Genomic DNA, 18,697 nt, shown 5'->3' with positions numbered 1-18,697 from the left:
CTGTCCCGCGTCCTGTTTGTTCACTGTGATCAAGGGAGATTTCCGTCCTCCATTTTGAAAATGGCCATTACCCATAACAGCTTTCTTGTCAGCACACAGTTAAACTGTAACGTCGCCCACTTGAGCCATAGGGAAACATGAACATTACCTGGTACATCAGTTTTCCTCTCAGCTATAACTGACAGCAACTGATATTTTACTGACAACAACTGATATATTTCAGATCTGACAAAATATTGTCAGAACTGGAAGGGATTATTGTCAGAAGAAAAAGGTGAGCTTCTGAGAGGAACTGATGGCAAGGTAACTATGCAATGTTAATTTGAAGTTACCTCATGTGTTTATTTAAAATATTTTTACTCAGTACAGGTTCTCTTTAAATACAACTTTTATATACTTACCAGGTCTCTGAATTTCCTTCTTCTGTCTGTAGCCCCGCCCCCTACAGGAAGAGATCCAAGGCGCTTCTCTGATTGGTCATAGAGAAACACCTATGACCTCTTCCTTTAGGGGCCGGGGCTATGGACCGAAGAAGGACACCTGGTAAGTATAATAAAGTTGAATTTTTTTAAAAACCTGCAAATCGCAAATTGGAAGCGCTGTACATGTTAATGTACATCGCTTCAAAACGTCGGGTAATTGCTGTCGCAAATGCCCTAGGAATGGCTGCACACAGCGCTGCAGCGATTTTAAAGCGCTGCAGTGATTCTTAGTGGGTCTCAGGCCATACACATTTGTTTGTCATTAGACCAGCCTCTGCATTAGACATGTGCCAAGAGCCTCTGAAAGAAGCCCTGCTGCTGAATATTACCAATTAGCAGGAAAGGAGATTAGAGTGGCAATGGGCTTGATTACAGCAGCACAGCTTAATGAGAGCAGAGAGTGTTAGAATGTGTTGCACACGTTATGCAGCCATAACGTGCGCAGGGAAATTACGCTGGGCTCAGATATTGTAAAAGACGCCTCGCTACACTTAACTCGCTCCACTGAACCCGCCCAGAGCCCGGCGGGTCCAATAGCTTCAAAGTACGAGATTCCTGCACTTTGATTGGCCCTGTAGGCTGCCTGTCAAGTACTTTGAAGCTACTGAACCCGCCTGGCTCCAGGTGGGTTTAGTGGAGCACTCGTTAAGGGTAGCGAAGTGCCCTCTACAGTATCAGAGCACAGCGTAATTTCACTGCGCATGCTATGGCTGCATAGCGTGCGCAGGGCATTATAACACTCTCATTAACCTGTTCTAGCCTGATGTGGCGTAGGATCTACGCCAACCGCCGTTTCCGCTCCCGACGCAATCGTGCGCCCTCGAGAGGGGGGGTTAAGCTGTCATATGACAGCTGACCTCTCCCCTCAGTGATCAGAAGCCATCATGTATGGCTACTGATCACGTGATCACTATGATCGCCGGCGGATCATAGTGATCACTGTTTATTGATGTGGCGGTAGGGGAGGAAAGAAGAGGATCCACTCACCTTCCTTACGTTCCCCGGCGATCGGCGCTCCCCTCCGCTTTCGTCGGCATCCCCGCTTGCTCTGCATTAAGTGTCGGGTCCCGCTTGATGACATCATCAAGCCGCAACCCAGAACTGAACGGCAGTACGAGCGGGGATGCCGGGGAGAGCGGAGGGGTCCACAGCTGCTCATCGCTGGAGCCTGGGAGGTGAGTTGAGATGCTGGCTACAGGGGGGAACCTGGCCACACAGGGAACCGCACACCTACCCAGCAACACTGGGGATCCAGCTGTCTGACCCCCAAACGTGCCCCCCCCCCATGCAAAATCGCCTGGTCCTTAAAGGGGAACTTCAGCCTAAACAACCATACTGTCATTAAGTTACATTAGTTATGTTAATTAAAATAGATAGGTAATATAATCTCTTACCCACCCTGTTTTAAAAGAACAGGCAAATGTTTGTAATTTCATGGGAGCAGCCATCTTTTTCATGGGGACAGCCATCTTTTTAGTTGAAAGGAGGTGACAGGGAGCATGAGATACACTTCCAACTGTGTCCTGATCACCTCTCCCAGCTGCGCGCGCTAGGCTTCAAATCTCAAATTCAAAATTTCAAAAAACAAATTTGCGCCAAAACAGCAGAAGGAGAACCACAACATCAAAAATCCCATCATGCTTTGCACAGCATCAGGGGGAAAATGCCTGGGCAGTTTTCCTCTGTGCAGCTAAAAATGAGGCTTAGGTAAGAAAAACAAAGTTCTGATGCTGTGAAATGGTTAAAGAAACACCAAGCCTTTTCAGTGCTGCTGAGTAGATTTTTAGTCTGGAGGTTCACTTTAACGGGGGTTAGGCAGCCGTTCCCCAATCAAGCCCATTGTGTGTAATTGCTAGTAATATGGGCCTATTTCCATTAGTATACTGTGCGTTTCACATCCGAATTCGCACATGCAAATTAAATGTGAATTGGAAAATGCATGCGTTTGTATGTGCATTTTTAATGCAAATTTTTGCATCCGATGTTAAATTTCTGTAGCAACATGATATCACTGTGACTGCACAGGAAACAGGAAGAGACATGTTAGATGGGAAAACACGTGCAAACATTTGCGTCTAAAATGCGAAAAATGTACATTTAGGACAATGATGGGTCTATTTCCATTAGAACATTATATTTTACATGTTTTTCCTGTATGCGCTTTTTATGCAAGCTTTCTTTAGCGTCTAACGTGAGAAACAGATGCGTGGTGCAGGAGTTTGCAGCATGCCATATTTTTTCTGTATCCCATTCCCACCGCATCCGTTTTCTTCCCGTAAAAAGGAACTTGTCATGTTGTTACCAGGCAGAACATGTAAATTAGGGCCATTGCTAAAAATCGCAATGTGATGTAAAATACGGTGCTTTTTTTTTCATTTTCAGAAAAATAGCAAATTCCTGATGTGAAACTGCAATGCTACAGTGGAAATGTAGCCTTACGTTCATTAATGCACTAACCGCATGTACTTCCGGCCCAATACAATCCCTATGAGACCCGTAAATTTAGCCGCATCGCATCTTATCGCAACTGGAAATTTGCGTCAATGGAAACCTTTTCATTGATTAACACATTGACTGCAGTTTGGATGTCGTGCGACAATCACACGGCATGTAGTGGAAACGGGCTTAATGTGAAAATTCGCATTGCGATTTTACACTAAGTGGAAATGAGCCCTGTTTCACCCTGGAGCTCTTTTTTAATGCCATACTTATAAAACACACCAGTGGTGTAGCTTAGGAGCTGTGGGCCCCGATCCAAGTTTTACATTGTGGCCCCCCAAGCACTCTATACATAAATATTGATACACATTGTGCACCAAAACCTGCCAATGGCAACTACAGTGTCAGAGGTGCAAGAAGGGGGTGGGGAGCAGTTTGTTAATGATTACCGCTATTCAAAGTATCTATAGAAATGATTATTATGAGCACAGTGACAGGACCAATAGAGAGCTAATACTGAAGTTCAAGGAGAGCCCTATGGGGCCCCTCTGGCCCAAGGACCCCGATGCGGTTGCAACCTCAGCATACCATATTGCTACGCCCCTGAAACACACATAATATCTGTCTCTCTGCATTTCAGATATTAGAAAAAGCACAGGTAAACTTCCTCTGCTATATGTTATACATCTATACCTAAAATAAGCATTAACATTCACAGCTGAAAGACAGTTCTGATATCCTATGGTAAATGTAGTAGCACTAGTTACTCTGCTTGGAAATAGGATGAATGCTACAGGGCTCTGGTCTTTAGACTGCTTTAATATATGAATCATAAGTGACAATTTTTCATTTCATAAACTTGTGCTACAGCACCACCTGCTGGAACCAAAGATCCCTACCACTAGATCTCTGCTGAATTGCTTCGTATAAGGAACCTTTCATCCAAGTTTTTAAAGGGAATCTAAACTGAGAAGGATATGGATTTTTCCTTTTAACTACTTCCGAACCTTGATGATTGAAATCTAAGCCCTGTTTTGATGGCTATCTGGCCACCAGGGCATAGATTTCAATCAACCGCCGCTGCGCGCATCTGCCATTTTCATCGGTCCCGCCACTTTCCCACCGTCTCTCGCCGCAGCTCACTTGCTCTGCCTGTCTCTATGATGACAGAGCCCTGTGAGCCGGTCAGGAAATTTCATTGGCTCCTGGCCCTGTCTTTCAATGTAAGCAACTCCCATTGGCTTACATTGAAAGACAGGGTCAGGAGCCAATGAAAGTGGCTCCTGACCGGCTCACAGGAACTCTGCCGTCATAGAGACGGCAGAGTGGGTGGCCCAGGATCCCGACGTGCAGCGGTGACGGCGATTGCAGCGGGTGTGTGCAGTGATTCGTCGTTATCCTTCAGTGTTCCGCCATTTCTGGTACCAGCGGTCTCTGGTCCTTAAAGAGGAACTCTAGTGAAAATAATGTAATAAAAAAGTGCTTCATTTTTACAATAATTATGTATAAATGATTTAGTCAGTGTTTGCCCATTGTAAAATCTTTTAAATCCCTGATTTACATTCTGACATTTATTACATGGTGCCATTTTTACTGTTGGCAGGTGATTTAGCTGCTGCATGCTTTTTTGGCAGTTGGAAACAGATGTAAATAGCAGGGGCGTAACTAGGCCCCACCGGGCCCCCCTGCAGATTTTCTGAGCGGGCCCCCCCCCCCCCCCCGGGGCCCGCTCGCGGCCGTTTTGTGGGTGCTGGAGGGGTGGCAGCATGAGGGGAAAGCCTTGCCCACAGTCGGCGGGGAGAGGGGTAGTTCCCCCCTCTCCCTCACCTCGGGGCGCTCCCCTCCAGCTCGTAAGTGTCTGTGGGGCTGTGGTGGGCAGCGAGCGGCGGGCAGATACATACCTGCTTCCGTGCGTTCCATCGGAGACTTCTCCCTCTAGCGGCTGACGTCACTTCCGGAAGTGACGTCAGCCGCTAGAGGGAGAAGTCTCCGATGGAACGCACGGAAGCAGGTATGTATCTGCCCGCCGCTCGCTGCCCACCACAGCCCCACAGACACTTACGAGCTGGAGGGGAGCGCAGAGGGGAGAGCCCCGAGGTGAGGGAGAGGGGGGAACTACCCCTCTCCCCGCCGACTGTGGGCAAGGCTTTCCCCTCATGCTGCCACCCCTCCAGCACCCACAAAACGGGCGCAGGGGCTGCAGGGCCTATTCCTACGCCCCTGGTAAATAGCTATTTCCCACAATGCAACAGCGTTCACAGACAGGAAACTGCCAAGAGTAGTACTCAGAATTTCTTTGTGGGAGGAGTTTCACCACAATATCAGCCATACAGCGCCCCCTGATGGTCTGGTTGTGAAAAGGAATAGATTTCTCATGTAAAAGGGGTATCAGCTACTGATTGGGATAAAGTTCAGTTCTTGGTCGGAGTTTCTCTTTAAGGGGCAGAGACTGCTGGTACTTAAGTGGTTAAAATAATACCAGTTGCCTGACTCTCCTGCTGATCCTGTGTCTCTAATACTTTTAGCCACAGCGGCCTAACAAGCATGTAGATCAGGTGCTCTGACTGATGTCAGACTGGATTAGCTGCATGCTTGTTTCAGGTGTGTGATTCAGCCACTTCTGTACCCAAAGAGATCAGCAGGACTGACAAGCAACTGGTATTGTCTAAAAGAAAACATCTATATTCCTCTCAGTTTAGGTTCCCTTGAAGGGCTCTGCCTCTGACACAGGAGACCTTGGTTAAAATCTCGGCTCTTCCTGTTCAGTAAGCCAGCACCTATTCAGCAAGGAGTCCTTGGGCTAGACTCCCTAACACTGCTACTGCCCATAGATTGTGTCCTAGTGGCTGTACCTTTGAATCCGCTAGGAGAAAAGCACAATATAAATGGTATTTGTCTTGTCTAGTTTTTCAGCACTCCTTGGGTAGCCTTTGGATCTACTAGTGTTCCTGAGTAGTTCCAAAGACAAGTGCATCCCTACTGTGCACGTGTGAGCCCAGGGTAGCGCACGCGCAGCATGGATGTGCTCATCATAGAAACTACTCGGGGGACATGAGCAGTTCTGAAGGTGGCTTGTAGAGTACCGAAGACCTAGCAGGTCAAATAACTTCAACCGCGGTCCAGGGCTGGATTTCTGGAAAGGCTACAAAGGCCATGGCCTTGGGCAGGTGCAGCCTAAGAGGGTTGCTACATATGAAAGAGGAGGCTGAAAATGGAGAGAAACACATGAAAAAGGGGTTGCTGTCCATGGACAATACGCATGGAAGAGGGGCTGCACATGGAATGAGAGGGGCGCTGCAGAACAAGAAAGGGGAGACACAACATACTTGGTCTAGGGGCAGAAAAAGTATAAATCCCTTGCCAAGGACGGCGCAGGAATGATAGGATGGACTGAGAACCGGGAAGGCACTATGGTATTCAAAGCATTTCCTCTACTTAGGTCAGTTTCCTCACTTCAGGGCTGCTATAAAGCACACCTGAAGTGAGAGGGATATGGAGTAGGCCCTATTTAATTCATTTTAAACAATACATATGGCCTGTCTGTCCTGCTGATCCTCTGCCTCTAATACTTTTAGCCATAGACTCTGAACAAACACGTAGATTAGATGTTTCTGACCAGGGGCCTAACTAGAAATCACTGGGCCCCCCTGCAAAAATTTGGATGGGCCTCCCCACCCCAGGTATAGGTACCGAAGCAGGTGGTTTCGGCGCAAAAAGCTCACCGCCAGGTGCCACCAGTACAGATAGCCAGATATAGGTACTCGTCCCCAGTATAGCGATGTATAGGTGCCCTCATTATAGCCTCCCACAGTATAGCCAGGTATAGGTGCCCCCAGTAAAGCCAGGCATAAGTGACCCCAGTAAAGCCAGGCATGGGTGCCCTCAGTATAGCCAGGTATAGGTGCACCCAGTATAGCCAGGCATGGGTGCCCATAGTATAGCCAGGCATGGGTGCCCTCAGTATAGCCAGGTATAGGTGCACCCAGTATAGCCAAGCATGGGTGCCCACAGTATAGCCAGGCTTGGGTGCCTCAGTATAGCTAGGTATAGGTGCCAGTGCCCCCAGTATAGCCATGCATAGATGACCCCAGTATAGCCAGAAATGGGTGCCCCAGGGTCGCAGCGCATGAGGGGAGAGCATTGGCCCCCACATCGGCAGGCAGGGGGCAACTCCCCCCCCTCCCTCACCTCGGGCTCTCCCCTCAGTGCTCCCCCCTCCAGCATTAGTCAGTGCAGCAGTGGCGAGCAGGGACAAGGACATACCTCCATGCTTTCCACTGATGAGGTTGGACAAATGGACACCTGGACGGCAAAAATTATTTTCTTTTGCAAAAACTGTTAACATGGGGATTTAGTACCTATTTAACTCATGATGAGGTGGATATTTAGTAAGGAGATGTGATTGGATACATGCCAAAATGCTGTTGCACCTACTTTTATGTTAAGTTTCCTTACAATAAAACGCTGTGTATTTCCTGTTCTTTGTGGAACTGGATAGGCATTGAATAACCATAACTGGTGCTCCGCTGCAGTATAATAAATATAAATATTTTAATCTACTGTTTTATCACTCAAGTCTCTGATTTCAGAGACCCTATTAGGAAGCTTACAATACCATGGGCCATATGCAATTCACTTTATATTACCAGTTCACTGCACAGGCTGTATAACCCTTCCCACCAACAACAATTTTCACCTTTCATTGCTCCTCTCACTCATTCTGCTCACCACACCAAAATGATCTCTCTATCTTGTTTTTTTTGCCACAAATTAGGCTTTTTGTGTGTTATACTTGTTTTGAGTAATTACTTTATTTTCTATGCATTGTAAACAGAAAAACAAGGAAAAAAATGAAAAAACACACTACTCAATCCCCTATAGTTAAAAAACAAAAAAACAATGCTACTGTAGATAAAAGCCCACATGTTATTTGCCCATTTGTCCCAGCAATTACAACATCTAAGTTATGCACCTAGTACAATGTATGGCAACAATATATTATTTGGAAATAAAGGTGTATGTTCTTTGTTTTCGCACACGGCAAAACCCACAATGCCCATTGTAGTCAATGGCCTACTTGGAAATCGCATTTTGTCCATGTTTGCATGTTTTTCCCCATGATTTTAATAAAGCTTTCTGATTTTTTCTACCACACGACGAGCGTGTTCTCAATTACAATGTTTTGTGTCGCATCCGAGAAATCCGAATGTGGTAAATTGCATGAGGGAAAACAAAAATGCGATAACAGAAACCCGGGAATCACAGAGGAAACCGCTTAGGGTTCTTTCACATCTGACAACGCATGCAAGAGCCGTTCTCCTGCACGTGTTATGGCCTGCAGTGTGTCGTCGGGATGTTGCAGTGCGACGCAATCAGCGGCGGTAGTTATTAATTCATCTGACGGGAAAACGCTGACTCCTGACAATTAACCACGGGCCGCGGTGTGAAACCCCCCTAATGACCAGGCCATTTTTACAGAAATAGGCCACTGCAGGAGGCCGCAATAGCAGCATAGGGGGCGATATACAGGCTGGGAACGCGAACAATCACTCGCGTTCCCATGCCTGTCGGCCGGTGACGGCCAAACCGGAAGTGCTCGCCGGCGGGTCCTGGGACATCGGAGCGGAGCTGCGAGGGCACCGATCGTCTGCAGGGGGCTGAGGGAAGCCCCAGGTGAGTTAATCTCATTTTTTTGGCGTGACTTTAGGTTCACTTTAAGGAATCTCTGCAGGGCCATCCAACTCAGCACGCAAGTGACCCCCCCCCCCCCTTTTCTCCCCACCAACGGAGCTTTCTGCTCCCCCAGCGTTGGTTTTTTTTTTATATAAATATTTATTTTTTTAAACCCCCCTCCCTCCCCCCGCCAGCCAATCAGCATGATCGGTTGTCATAGGCTTCAGCCTATAACAGTGGATCACAGTTTTGCCTCCCGGGGACAGCCGTGTCGCATGGCTGTCCCCAGTACAGCACTGCCTTAGATCGCAGCGCTGTACATAACAGTCTCCGAGCAGCGATTGCCGCTGGGAGGCTGAAGGCGGAGCTCCGTCATTTGCGGGGATGCGTGTACATCACCGCGCGCACTCCCCTGCAATCCCCATTCTAGGCCATTCACGCCAATCGGGGTAATAAAACCCTATGGGCCCGTTCTTACTTGGGCGATTTGAGGTGAAACGCAAATGCGTAGCCTGCACCATTTTCAGGTGATTGCGTTTCAGTGCTATAGAAGCGCTAAACACGATGTCGCTGCACTGTCCAGTGATTTTTCCGCGTGAAATCGCGGAAAAATCACTCCCGCAAAAAGCCTGCAAAAATTGCCGCCGTTTTGCGCTTCTAAGTGTGAATGGAGCCTAAGACAAGTGCAGTGGCGTAGCAAAGGAGCTGTGAGGCCCGATGCAAGTTTTACATTGGGGACCCCCAAGCACTCTATACATAACAATTGATACGGCGCACAAAAACCTGCCAATGCCAACTACCGTGTCAGAGGTGCAAGAAGAGGATCGGGAGCAGTTTGTGATTATTACCAGCACAGGACCAATAGAGAGCTAATACTGAAGTTGAGGGAGGGCCCCTCTGGCCCAGATGCACTCACAACCTCTGCACCCCCTATTGCTATGCCCCTGGACAAGTGTGCTCCCAGCCTCAAGACTGGATTAAACTCAGAGGGGACAGGAAATAAAAGGCTTACACACTCCCAGTATCTGTCCCTCTGATAAGGGAAGCAAAAACTATGAAAAGATAGACATTAGTTAGTGCTTAGCGATGGCAGCTTAGAACAAAAGCTATTGAAGACAGTGGAATTCCAGCTATTGGGAATGCTATGCTGAAGGAAAGAAGCAGGAAGCAGCATGTGCTTCAGACATTCAGCCAATCACCTTCCAGATACTCCCAGCATGAACCGAGCTCTCCAGATTCACGCAACTCATGCAGAGTACTTTGTAAATGAGATGTGGAACTTCAGCAGCAGGCTGAGAATTGGTCGCCGCGGCGCTCCGTAGAACGCTTTGCTGGTTGTTAGGCGACAACCAATGGTAGCTCGGGCCTGGTGTTGTGGTGGAAGTACACAGACTATGGCTTCCTATAGTGACTGATCGGACCGGGGAGAGTGACAGACGCTGCCATGTTTCGGTGGCTCCTGGGCGGCAGAGAGCCGCAGGCCGGAGCGGAGGTAACTGGATGGGGGAGAGAGGAGATGGGGGACTACAGATCCCAGCATGCCCTCAGTGCTTTTGGCTGCAGCATTCAGCATGTCTAGGAAGTGATGCTCAGGCTTTCCTCACTGTGATGGCCTTCAGTGGGTAGTGGTGGGAGGACAGAAGATAAGAGGATGTAAGCAATAGAGATAACAGAAGAGGAGGGAGATAGATAACTCACATATTTGTCCTCTACAAGCACTGGGGACCTTGTTCTGTTTTGGAGAAATGTGTTTATTTATTAGATAGATTTCACTTAAAGAGGAACTGCAGTGAAAATAATATAATGAATAAAATTGCTTATTGTTTACAATATTCCTTTATAGATTATTTAATTTGTGTTTGTCCATTGTAAAAAGCGTTGTTTCCCACAATGTAATGAGGTTCACAGACGGCAAACTGTCAGGACCTTGGTCATGACATCACACTGTGGGAGGGGTTTCACCACAATATCAGACATACAGACCCCTTCAATGATCTATTCAAGAAAAGGAAAATAATTCTTGTGGGAAAGGGGGTATCAGCTACTGATTGGAATGAAGTTCATTCCTTGGTTAAATGGAACGTAATACAAGAGGGATACAAAGGCTGCCATTTTTAGTTCATTTTAAACAATTCATATTGCCTGGTTATCCTGCTGATCCTCTGCCCTTAAAAATACTTTCCTTATGCCTCCATGGCAGCACTGATGGGTAGTTGCCCCGCCCACTAACCCCATTGGACAGGTAGATAGATAAAATTAGCTCCCACCCCCTGTACACCTGTCTATGTTTTTCGTCCTCACCTCGGACAGGGAAGACTTTTTGGTGCAGATGCCTGCCACGAGGTGGTTATCCATCAGGTTCAGCCTCTCCTGATGTGGACCCCGTGACTACTAAAGGTAGCCCTGTGGTAGCCCCAGTTCTGCTGGTCTTGGGGGGCTCGGATTGCCGCTGGCTGTCAGGATAGGGGATTAATAATCTCCTTGCGGCATGTCCTACTTCATAAATATGCATAGCTAAATGCTGTGTCCTTGTGCGGATCCACTAGTTTGTGTGTGGCGTGGTGTCATACCTGGGGCAGTGGGCGTTGCTCAGGCTGCTTCTGCGGGGTAGCGGGGCGACGTCAGCGCATGTCACGCTTGCTGAGGAGAGGGACGGCCGTTGGGCTCAGCGTGTCGTCACTTCCGGTTGCGCTCCGGCAGCCGGAAGAGATTAGGAACTGCGTCCTCGCAGCCACGCCCACTTCCTGGAGCGGGGTTTTTCAAGCCTCCAGCTCGGCGTTCGGCGTCCACTAGGCGGAATCCGTCTACCTGTGTGGAGCTGGACGCGGATCGCTACGCTTCATTGCGGAGGGCACTCTAGGCGGTAGGTGTGCATTAGGCTGCGGGGGCTGGGGGGAACATGGTACTGTACTACTAGCTAGGTTTACACTGCATTTTGCTCTTTCCTCTCCTCAGACACTGTCAGCAATATACCCCTAGGGGGTCAGCATGGATCATGATGCACAGATCACAGACCAGCCTCATGATGAAAGGTATGATGCACCAGGTGAGTATTATTAGGAACCACCCTAAAAGAGTGCGAAGAACTAATGGACACTAATATGTCTCCTGACAGCCCAAGAAGACTACAGGACGACATGGCTCCTGCAAACCCGGACCATATATACGACGGAAGCTACACAGACAAAGAACAGTATAGAAGCCGCACAGACACGGACTATGTGGAATATAGAGACCATAGAGATCTACAACCGCACTATTCTGAGAGAGCACGCTCGTCCAGAAGGGACTACTATTATAGGTCCTACTACAGATCTAGGAGCAGATCACCGGGGGATTACCATAGAGAACGTCGCCATCACAGACACTCCTCCAAGGGTTGCCGGGCCTGCGGAAACAAACCTATGCCAGATAAATTACTATGCCAGTCATGCTTTTCACAAATGGCAGCGGAGCAACAACAACCGGTCGAGGTATCAGAACTCATTAGGAAAGCAGTGCAAGACTCAATGGCGGAATACATCGCCAATAGGCCACAGACATCACTTATGGAACCACTACCATCTACATCACAGGAAGAAGGACTAGATATTGAAGAGACAGAGGGATGTTTTGACTTCAATCTGGTAGACCCATATATCGCAGCAGTAAAACAAGCGATTGAATGGGAAGATGATGACAGCGAGCCTCAAAAGGACACTAAAAAGAAGCCAACGTACTTTAAGCATCTAAAAAAGTCGACAGCTACGTTCCCGTTTATGGATGAAATTTCAGATATTATCCAGGAAGAGTGGAACAAATTGGAGAAGAAGTCAAACCTTAATAATAAATTCTCTAAGCTCTACCCACTTCCAGACGACAAATGCAGCAGCTTTGACAAGGTACCGGCGGTGGATGCGTCAGTAATGCGGTTGGCGAAACACGTCACACTACCTATAGAAGACGCTATCTCCTTCAAGGAACCAATTGAAAGGAAGATAGACGCAGACTTAAAAAAAGTTTACGCGGTGATTGGATGCGCCATGAAACCGGCAGTGGCACTAACCTCTGTTAGTCGGGCGATCAGAGCATGGGCCGAAAATCTGGAAACCGCTATAGCATCCGATACAGACAAAGAATCATTAATCAGATCATTTCAGGAATTTAAATTAACCTCAGACTTTGTAGGTGAGGCATCATGTGACATTATCCGCTCCATTGCCAGAACGCTACTACATTCTGTGACAGCTAGAAGAGCCCTGTGGCTCAGGTCCTGGTCGGCGGATGCCAACTCAAAACAAAACTGGTGCAAAATTCCCTACGATGGCAATAACCTGTTCGGAGAGAAGCTAGAAACCGCAATAGCCCGTGTCACAGGTGGGAAATCCGGTCTGATCCCGCAGGACCGTAGACAAAGAAAGACCTTTAATCAGCAGTCCCGCTCCCAGCAATCCAGATTCCGCAATGCAAGAACCTATAGGCCCGGGAAAGATTATCGCCGAAACTGGCAAGGAGGTCAAGCCAACTTAGCAAGATTAAACAAACAGAAGACCGCCCCCGCAGCTACAGCCACATCAAAGGGCTTTTGACGGTGTATCCGCCCAGATGAGTCCGGTAGGGTGCAGACTCCAAAAATTTGGGTTCGTCTGGGCAGAACACATTCGAAATCCTTGGGTGGTGAAAACAGTAATGGAAGGACACCGTTGGAGCTTCAAAACGCAACCTCCACGCAACCTCTTTGTCCCTACGCGAATTCCCAGTTCGCAGATGAAACGAGACATATTACATCAGTACATACAGGTGCCCTCTCTGCGCTGACCGGGATTAGATGGGCAGCAAATCCTTTGGTCACTCAATTCCTAAGAGGAGTAATGAAGATGAGACCCCCAAGAAAGAACATCTTTCCGAAATGGGACTTGCCAATGGTACTTGACTTCCTGGCAGGGCCTCCGTTTGAGCCCCTACACTCCTGCACAACTTGGAACCTCACTTTAAAGGCCGTGTTCTTAACGGCAATATCTTCGGCAAGACGTGTATCAGAGCTCCAAGCAATAGGAATCAAGGAACCCTTTCTAACCTTTTTTCCCGACAGAGTGGTAATTAGACCGATGCTGAATTTTATACCCAAAGTGGCTTCTGTATACCACTTTAACCAGGACTGGGCGCTACCCACATTTCAGGGAATAGAGGAAGGAGAACCACATAAGCTGGATGTGGGACGTACTCTAAAACAATACTTACAAGTTACCCAGTCGTTCAGGAAGGCGGACACACTCTTCATAGTACCCGCAGGCTATAGGAAGGGCGAGTCAGCTTCCTCCAGAACCATAGCCAGCTGGATAGTCAGGACAATTCAGTCAGCTTATAAAGCAGCTGGGGTAGAACCTCCAGCCCAAGTTGGGGCGCATTCCACGAGGTCAGTTGCGTCCTCATGGGCGGCCCAAGCCAGAGTTCCAGCGGATAAAATCTGCCAGGCAGCCAATTGGCGAACGATACATACATTCATGCAACACTATAAAGTAGACCCTGCGGTGAACTCCACTATACAGTTTGGCAGATCAGTACTGGCTGTGGGTCAACCTGATTGATTTTGTGTTTGGTATTATTCTGTGGAGAGGTACCATTCTCATTAAAACTTTAAGTTGATTTTTCTGCACCTGCAAAGTGCCCCCCCTTGTATTTATTTCAGCTTTCTAGTCAATTCCCATCAGTGCTGCCATGGAGGCATAAGGAAAACGGAAAATTCTATACTTACCTACCGGTAATTTTCCTTTCCTGATGCATCCATGGCAGCATGGGAGACCCACCCCTTTGCTCGGTGAGGTCGAAAAGGTACTAGACAGGTGTACAGGGGGTGGGAGCTAATTTTATCTATCTACCTGTCCAATGGGGTTAGTGGGCGGGGCAACTACCCATCAGTGCTGCCATGGATGCATCAGGAAAGGAAAATTACCGGTAGGTAAGTATAGAATTTTCCGTTTTTAGCCATAGACCCTGAACAAGCATGCAGATCAGGTGCTCTGACTGAAGTGTGATTAATGAGCTGCATCCTGGTTTCAGTTGTGTGATTCAGGCATTATTGCAGCGAAAAAGATTAGCAAGACAGCCAGGCACCTGGTATTGCTTAAAAGGAAATAAATATGGAAGCCTCGCTTTAGGTTCCCTTTGTTTCACTTTCTCTTTAACGTCACATGATTTTAATGTCAAAGGGAACTAGAATTATTTGGGCCTCTTTACACTGATTGCAATTTGTTCTAATTTTTGGAGTGCATCTTAAAGTGTACCTGAGATGGGGACTTAATAAAAAAAATATGCATACTATACCTGGGGCTTCCTCCAGCTAGAGCAGTCCTTTTCCACGCAGGTAGATTTGGGCGCCACCATAGACTATAATAGGAATTACGGCTATAGCGTCGCTCAGTGAGTAACTTTGACGCTGTCAGAAGACAGAGCTGAAGTTACATTTAAAACACTGTAATTCGGCCGCCAGCAATAGCTGGAAGCCGAATTATATCATTCCCCACTATCCACGTGGACCTGGAGGGGGAGTAGTAATTAACGCCACCAGGACTTGTGCAGCAGCAGGATAAGCCATACCGGCTGTATCCTGTGCCCAAGTCTCCCTGCCTGCGGTGATTTCATATGTATGCCCTCCAGCACCCTCCAGGCTTATCGTTTCCATGCTGTCCTCCTCGTTTGTCTGCAACTGGCCCCGGTAAGTCGTTCATTGGAGGCTAGTCAGCGCAGTCCAGCTGAGCGCGCTTTCCTGTCTCGCTCCCATCGCCGGGAGCATTCTGTGCCTGCACAGTAGTACTGCGCAGGCGCAGAACGCTTCTGGCGATGGGAACGTGCGGCCGAGCTGTGCATGTACAGTCGGCCTTGGACCTGAGGACTTTGCAGGGCTAATTGTAGATGAACGGGGAGGTGGAGGAGGATGGCATGGGAGTGATAAGCCTGGAGGAAGCCCCAGGTATGTATATTTTTTTATGTCCCAACTCAGGTTTACTTTAAGGGCCTAATGACCCGGAATAAGTTGGGTTGCGATCAGATCACAGTGTATTCAAAAAGTCGCACCACGTGTTACCATGACCATACAGGGACGTATACCGACTGCATCGTTACCTGGACCGCACTCGATGTATAAAGGGCTGAAGTCTACTTTAGGGGACCCAGCAAGAAACCTCATAGAGAAATTCCACTAAAGTGATTGGGTGGACGGCACCCTCTCGAACTGCTAGGTTTCCAATAGGTTGTTGTAAACTATGCCCATTCTTCTCAGCCAATCACAATGCTTCATGCTATAGAGTTTGGTGTGATTGAAGAAATGTTCCCTGTGAGGTTTCCGGCTGCATCCCCTAAAGTAGACTAGCACCGGACTTCGGTGTGGAAGGGCCCTACTAATGCAATTCATTTTTCATTAAAGGACTACTGTAGGGGAGCAGGAGGAAAAAGAGTTGAACTTACCCGGGGCTTCTAATGGTCCCCCGCAGAGGTCCTGTGGCCGCGCAGCCACTCACCGATGCTCTGGTCCCCAGGTTCACTTCTGGATTTTCCGACTTAAAGTCGGAAAACCACTGCACCTGCGCGCCCATGTCCTTGCTCCTGCTGACGTCACCAGAAGCGTACTGCGCAGGCACAGACTGCACTGGGCCTGCGCAATACACACCTGGTTACGTCAGCGGGAGTGAGGGCATGGCCGTGCAGGTGCAGTGGTTTTCCGACTTTAAAGTCAGAAATTCCAGAGGTGAACCAGAGGTGGGGACCGGAGCATCGGTGAGTGGCTGCGCGGGCGCAGGTTGTCTGCGGGGGAACATTAGAAGCCCCAGGTAAGTTCAACTCATTTTCCCCCTTCCCCCTTACAGTACTCCTTTAAATGCAAATGCTGAATTGTTATCTTTGTTTGTGTTCATTCAATAGGAGGCCAGAAAATTGCATACAAAACATGGTGCTATGTTTTCTTGTGATTTTTCAGTTTATTTCCTCATCTAATAAAAAATAAAATAAAAAAAAATACAATAATGCATAAAATAAATAAAAGGAAGAGCGTGGACTAAATTGTTGCAATTGGTCACTTGCTGCATTTGGTCGAGTTTCAGGGCCCTTTCACTCTTCCCGCAGTCTGTTGCGTCGCACAAAAAAAACCACTGCATCCAGTCACAGAAGTAGTGGTAGTCCTATGGGGCTATCACATTGAACGCAATGTAGTGTGTCGGCTCCAATCATGACAATACGCGTATGACGACCTCATGATGACCCTCGCCTACAAAGCTCTCCACAACCATGCCCCTTCCTATATAAATAAACTTATTTCCAGATACCATCCTACATGCAATCTCCGCTCTAGTAACCATATTCTTCTGTCTTCCTCTCTTATCACCTCTTCTCACTCCCTCCTACAAGACATTTCTCGATCCTCTCCCCTCCTCTGGAACACTTTCCCCCAACACATCTGCCACTCACCCACACTACCTCTTTTTAGGCGCAGTCTGAAAACTCACTTCTCCAGGCAAGCATGCTCTCCTACCTAGGACACTTTGGCCACTGACCACCATTTCTACCATCTCATACACAGCTTCCCTATACCTACTGTCCTATCCCTTATACCTTTATGCTGGGAATACGCAATGAGACTTTTCAGCAGATTTACTGTCCGATCGATTTTTCCAAACATTTTTCTGATCGATTTCCACTCACTTCTATGAGAAATCGATCAGAAAAACAATTGAAAATCTGATCGGACATGTCGGAAATTATCGAACCATCTATCTGCCAAAAAATGTCATGGTGTATTCCCAGCATTAGACTGTAAGGCCTTTTGGCCTGGACTCTCTTCCCCCTTTGTCTCATAAAGCTGTGTAATGTGTGTGCATACCTCCCACCCCTGTGTAAAAAATCTGTAGTTGATTTGCTCACTGCATCAGCGGTAATCCACCATTGTCTTGTAGTATTTGTTGTATTGTTTACTTTGTATTATTATACCCTGTATGTTGTTGTACAGTGCCACGGAAGATGCTGGCGCTGTACAAATCCATAATAATAATAACAGTGATACATACCTACTTTTGGAAAGTATGCCTCGCTGCTGTGTTACATCTGGTGCGATCTTTCAGGACCGCTGCGAAACGATGTATAATAATTCCACTGCAACAGAATGCAAGAAATGTGAAAGGGGCCTCAATCTGCCTGTAAAAAGCAACATTTGTATTTTTATTAAAGGACAACTGTAACAAGAGGGATATGAAGGCTGCTATATTTATTTCCATGTAAGCAATACCAGTTGCCTGGCAGTCCTGCTGATCCTCTGACTCTAATACTTTTAGCCATGGACCCTGAACAAGCATGCGGCAGATCAGGGTTTTCTGACATCATTGTCAGATCTGACAGATTATCTGCATGCTTGTTTCTAGTGTTATTAAGACACTATCCAGCCAAATAGATCAGCAGGGATGCCAGGAAACTGGTATTGTTTAAAAGGAAATAAATAAGGCAGCCTCATTATCCCTCTGGTTTAGTCCTTTAACTATGGAAAATGTTGCACCTTTCTAACAGCTCACATACCATATGAGAAATGGTGAAGAAGACTCTGCCATAGCATTTAAACCTCACATTACATGTTTAACTATGAAGGCATAAAAATTCTACTGTGCAGAATTGTTTTACTGATTCATTCATAAGAAAAATTGTTTGTAGAAAACGATAGTGTTGAACATTGGAGAAGAGCAAACCCAGAACCCGTACACAGAGCTTACAGCGCTAAAAGGTCACCTTGATATAGTGCGATTTCTTGTGCAAGTAGATGACAACAGGTGAGTAGTGTATCTTTAATAGTAAGTTAAATGTTGCAATATGTAGACTTGTATGTTAGGCTGTTGTAGCAATGTATAGGAATTAAGAATAGATCAAGTGTCTTGTAGATTCGGTTTTCTCGCTATGCTAACATGCTGTACCCCTTTATGAAAGATGGTGTTTGGTAAGCACACCTGTTGTGAATAACATCATCTTACATTCTCCTTGGTACATATACTGTATGTTTGTTAGGTACATGCTATACTTGTGAAGAAATACTTTCTAAAGATTCCTTTTTGCTTTTAAAAAACAAGTGACACCCATGCTAACCTAGAAAT

General features: G+C 47.1%; 1 protein-coding gene and 1 long non-coding RNA gene across 2 annotated transcripts in view; one reads left to right on the top strand and one right to left on the bottom strand.

Annotated features, from left to right (window-relative positions):
* The window catches only part of LOC137527946 (uncharacterized), an 83,628-nt gene extending 73,749 nt beyond the window's left edge, over window positions 1-9,879 (bottom strand). Inside the window, exon 1 of the long non-coding RNA XR_011023235.1 lies at window positions 9,794-9,879. This is a non-coding gene — a long non-coding RNA (uncharacterized lncRNA). The remainder of the gene's footprint in view (window positions 1-9,793) is intronic.
* A 27-nt stretch (window positions 9,880-9,906) lies between these two features.
* The window catches only part of WDR41 (WD repeat domain 41), a 36,256-nt gene continuing 27,465 nt past the window's right edge, over window positions 9,907-18,697 (top strand). The window contains exons 1-2 of the mRNA XM_068249045.1: window positions 9,907-10,086; window positions 18,264-18,379. Coding sequence (XP_068105146.1) covers window positions 10,039-10,086; window positions 18,264-18,379 — 164 coding nt within the window. The 5' untranslated portion in view covers window positions 9,907-10,038. The remainder of the gene's footprint in view (window positions 10,087-18,263; window positions 18,380-18,697) is intronic.

The sequence above is a fragment of the Hyperolius riggenbachi genome, chromosome 1, assembly GCF_040937935.1.
Source record: "Hyperolius riggenbachi isolate aHypRig1 chromosome 1, aHypRig1.pri, whole genome shotgun sequence".
NCBI lineage: Eukaryota > Metazoa > Chordata > Amphibia > Anura > Hyperoliidae > Hyperolius > Hyperolius riggenbachi.
The sequence above is the reverse complement of the archived record's forward strand: the minus strand, read 5'-3'. Positions and strand labels throughout refer to the sequence as shown.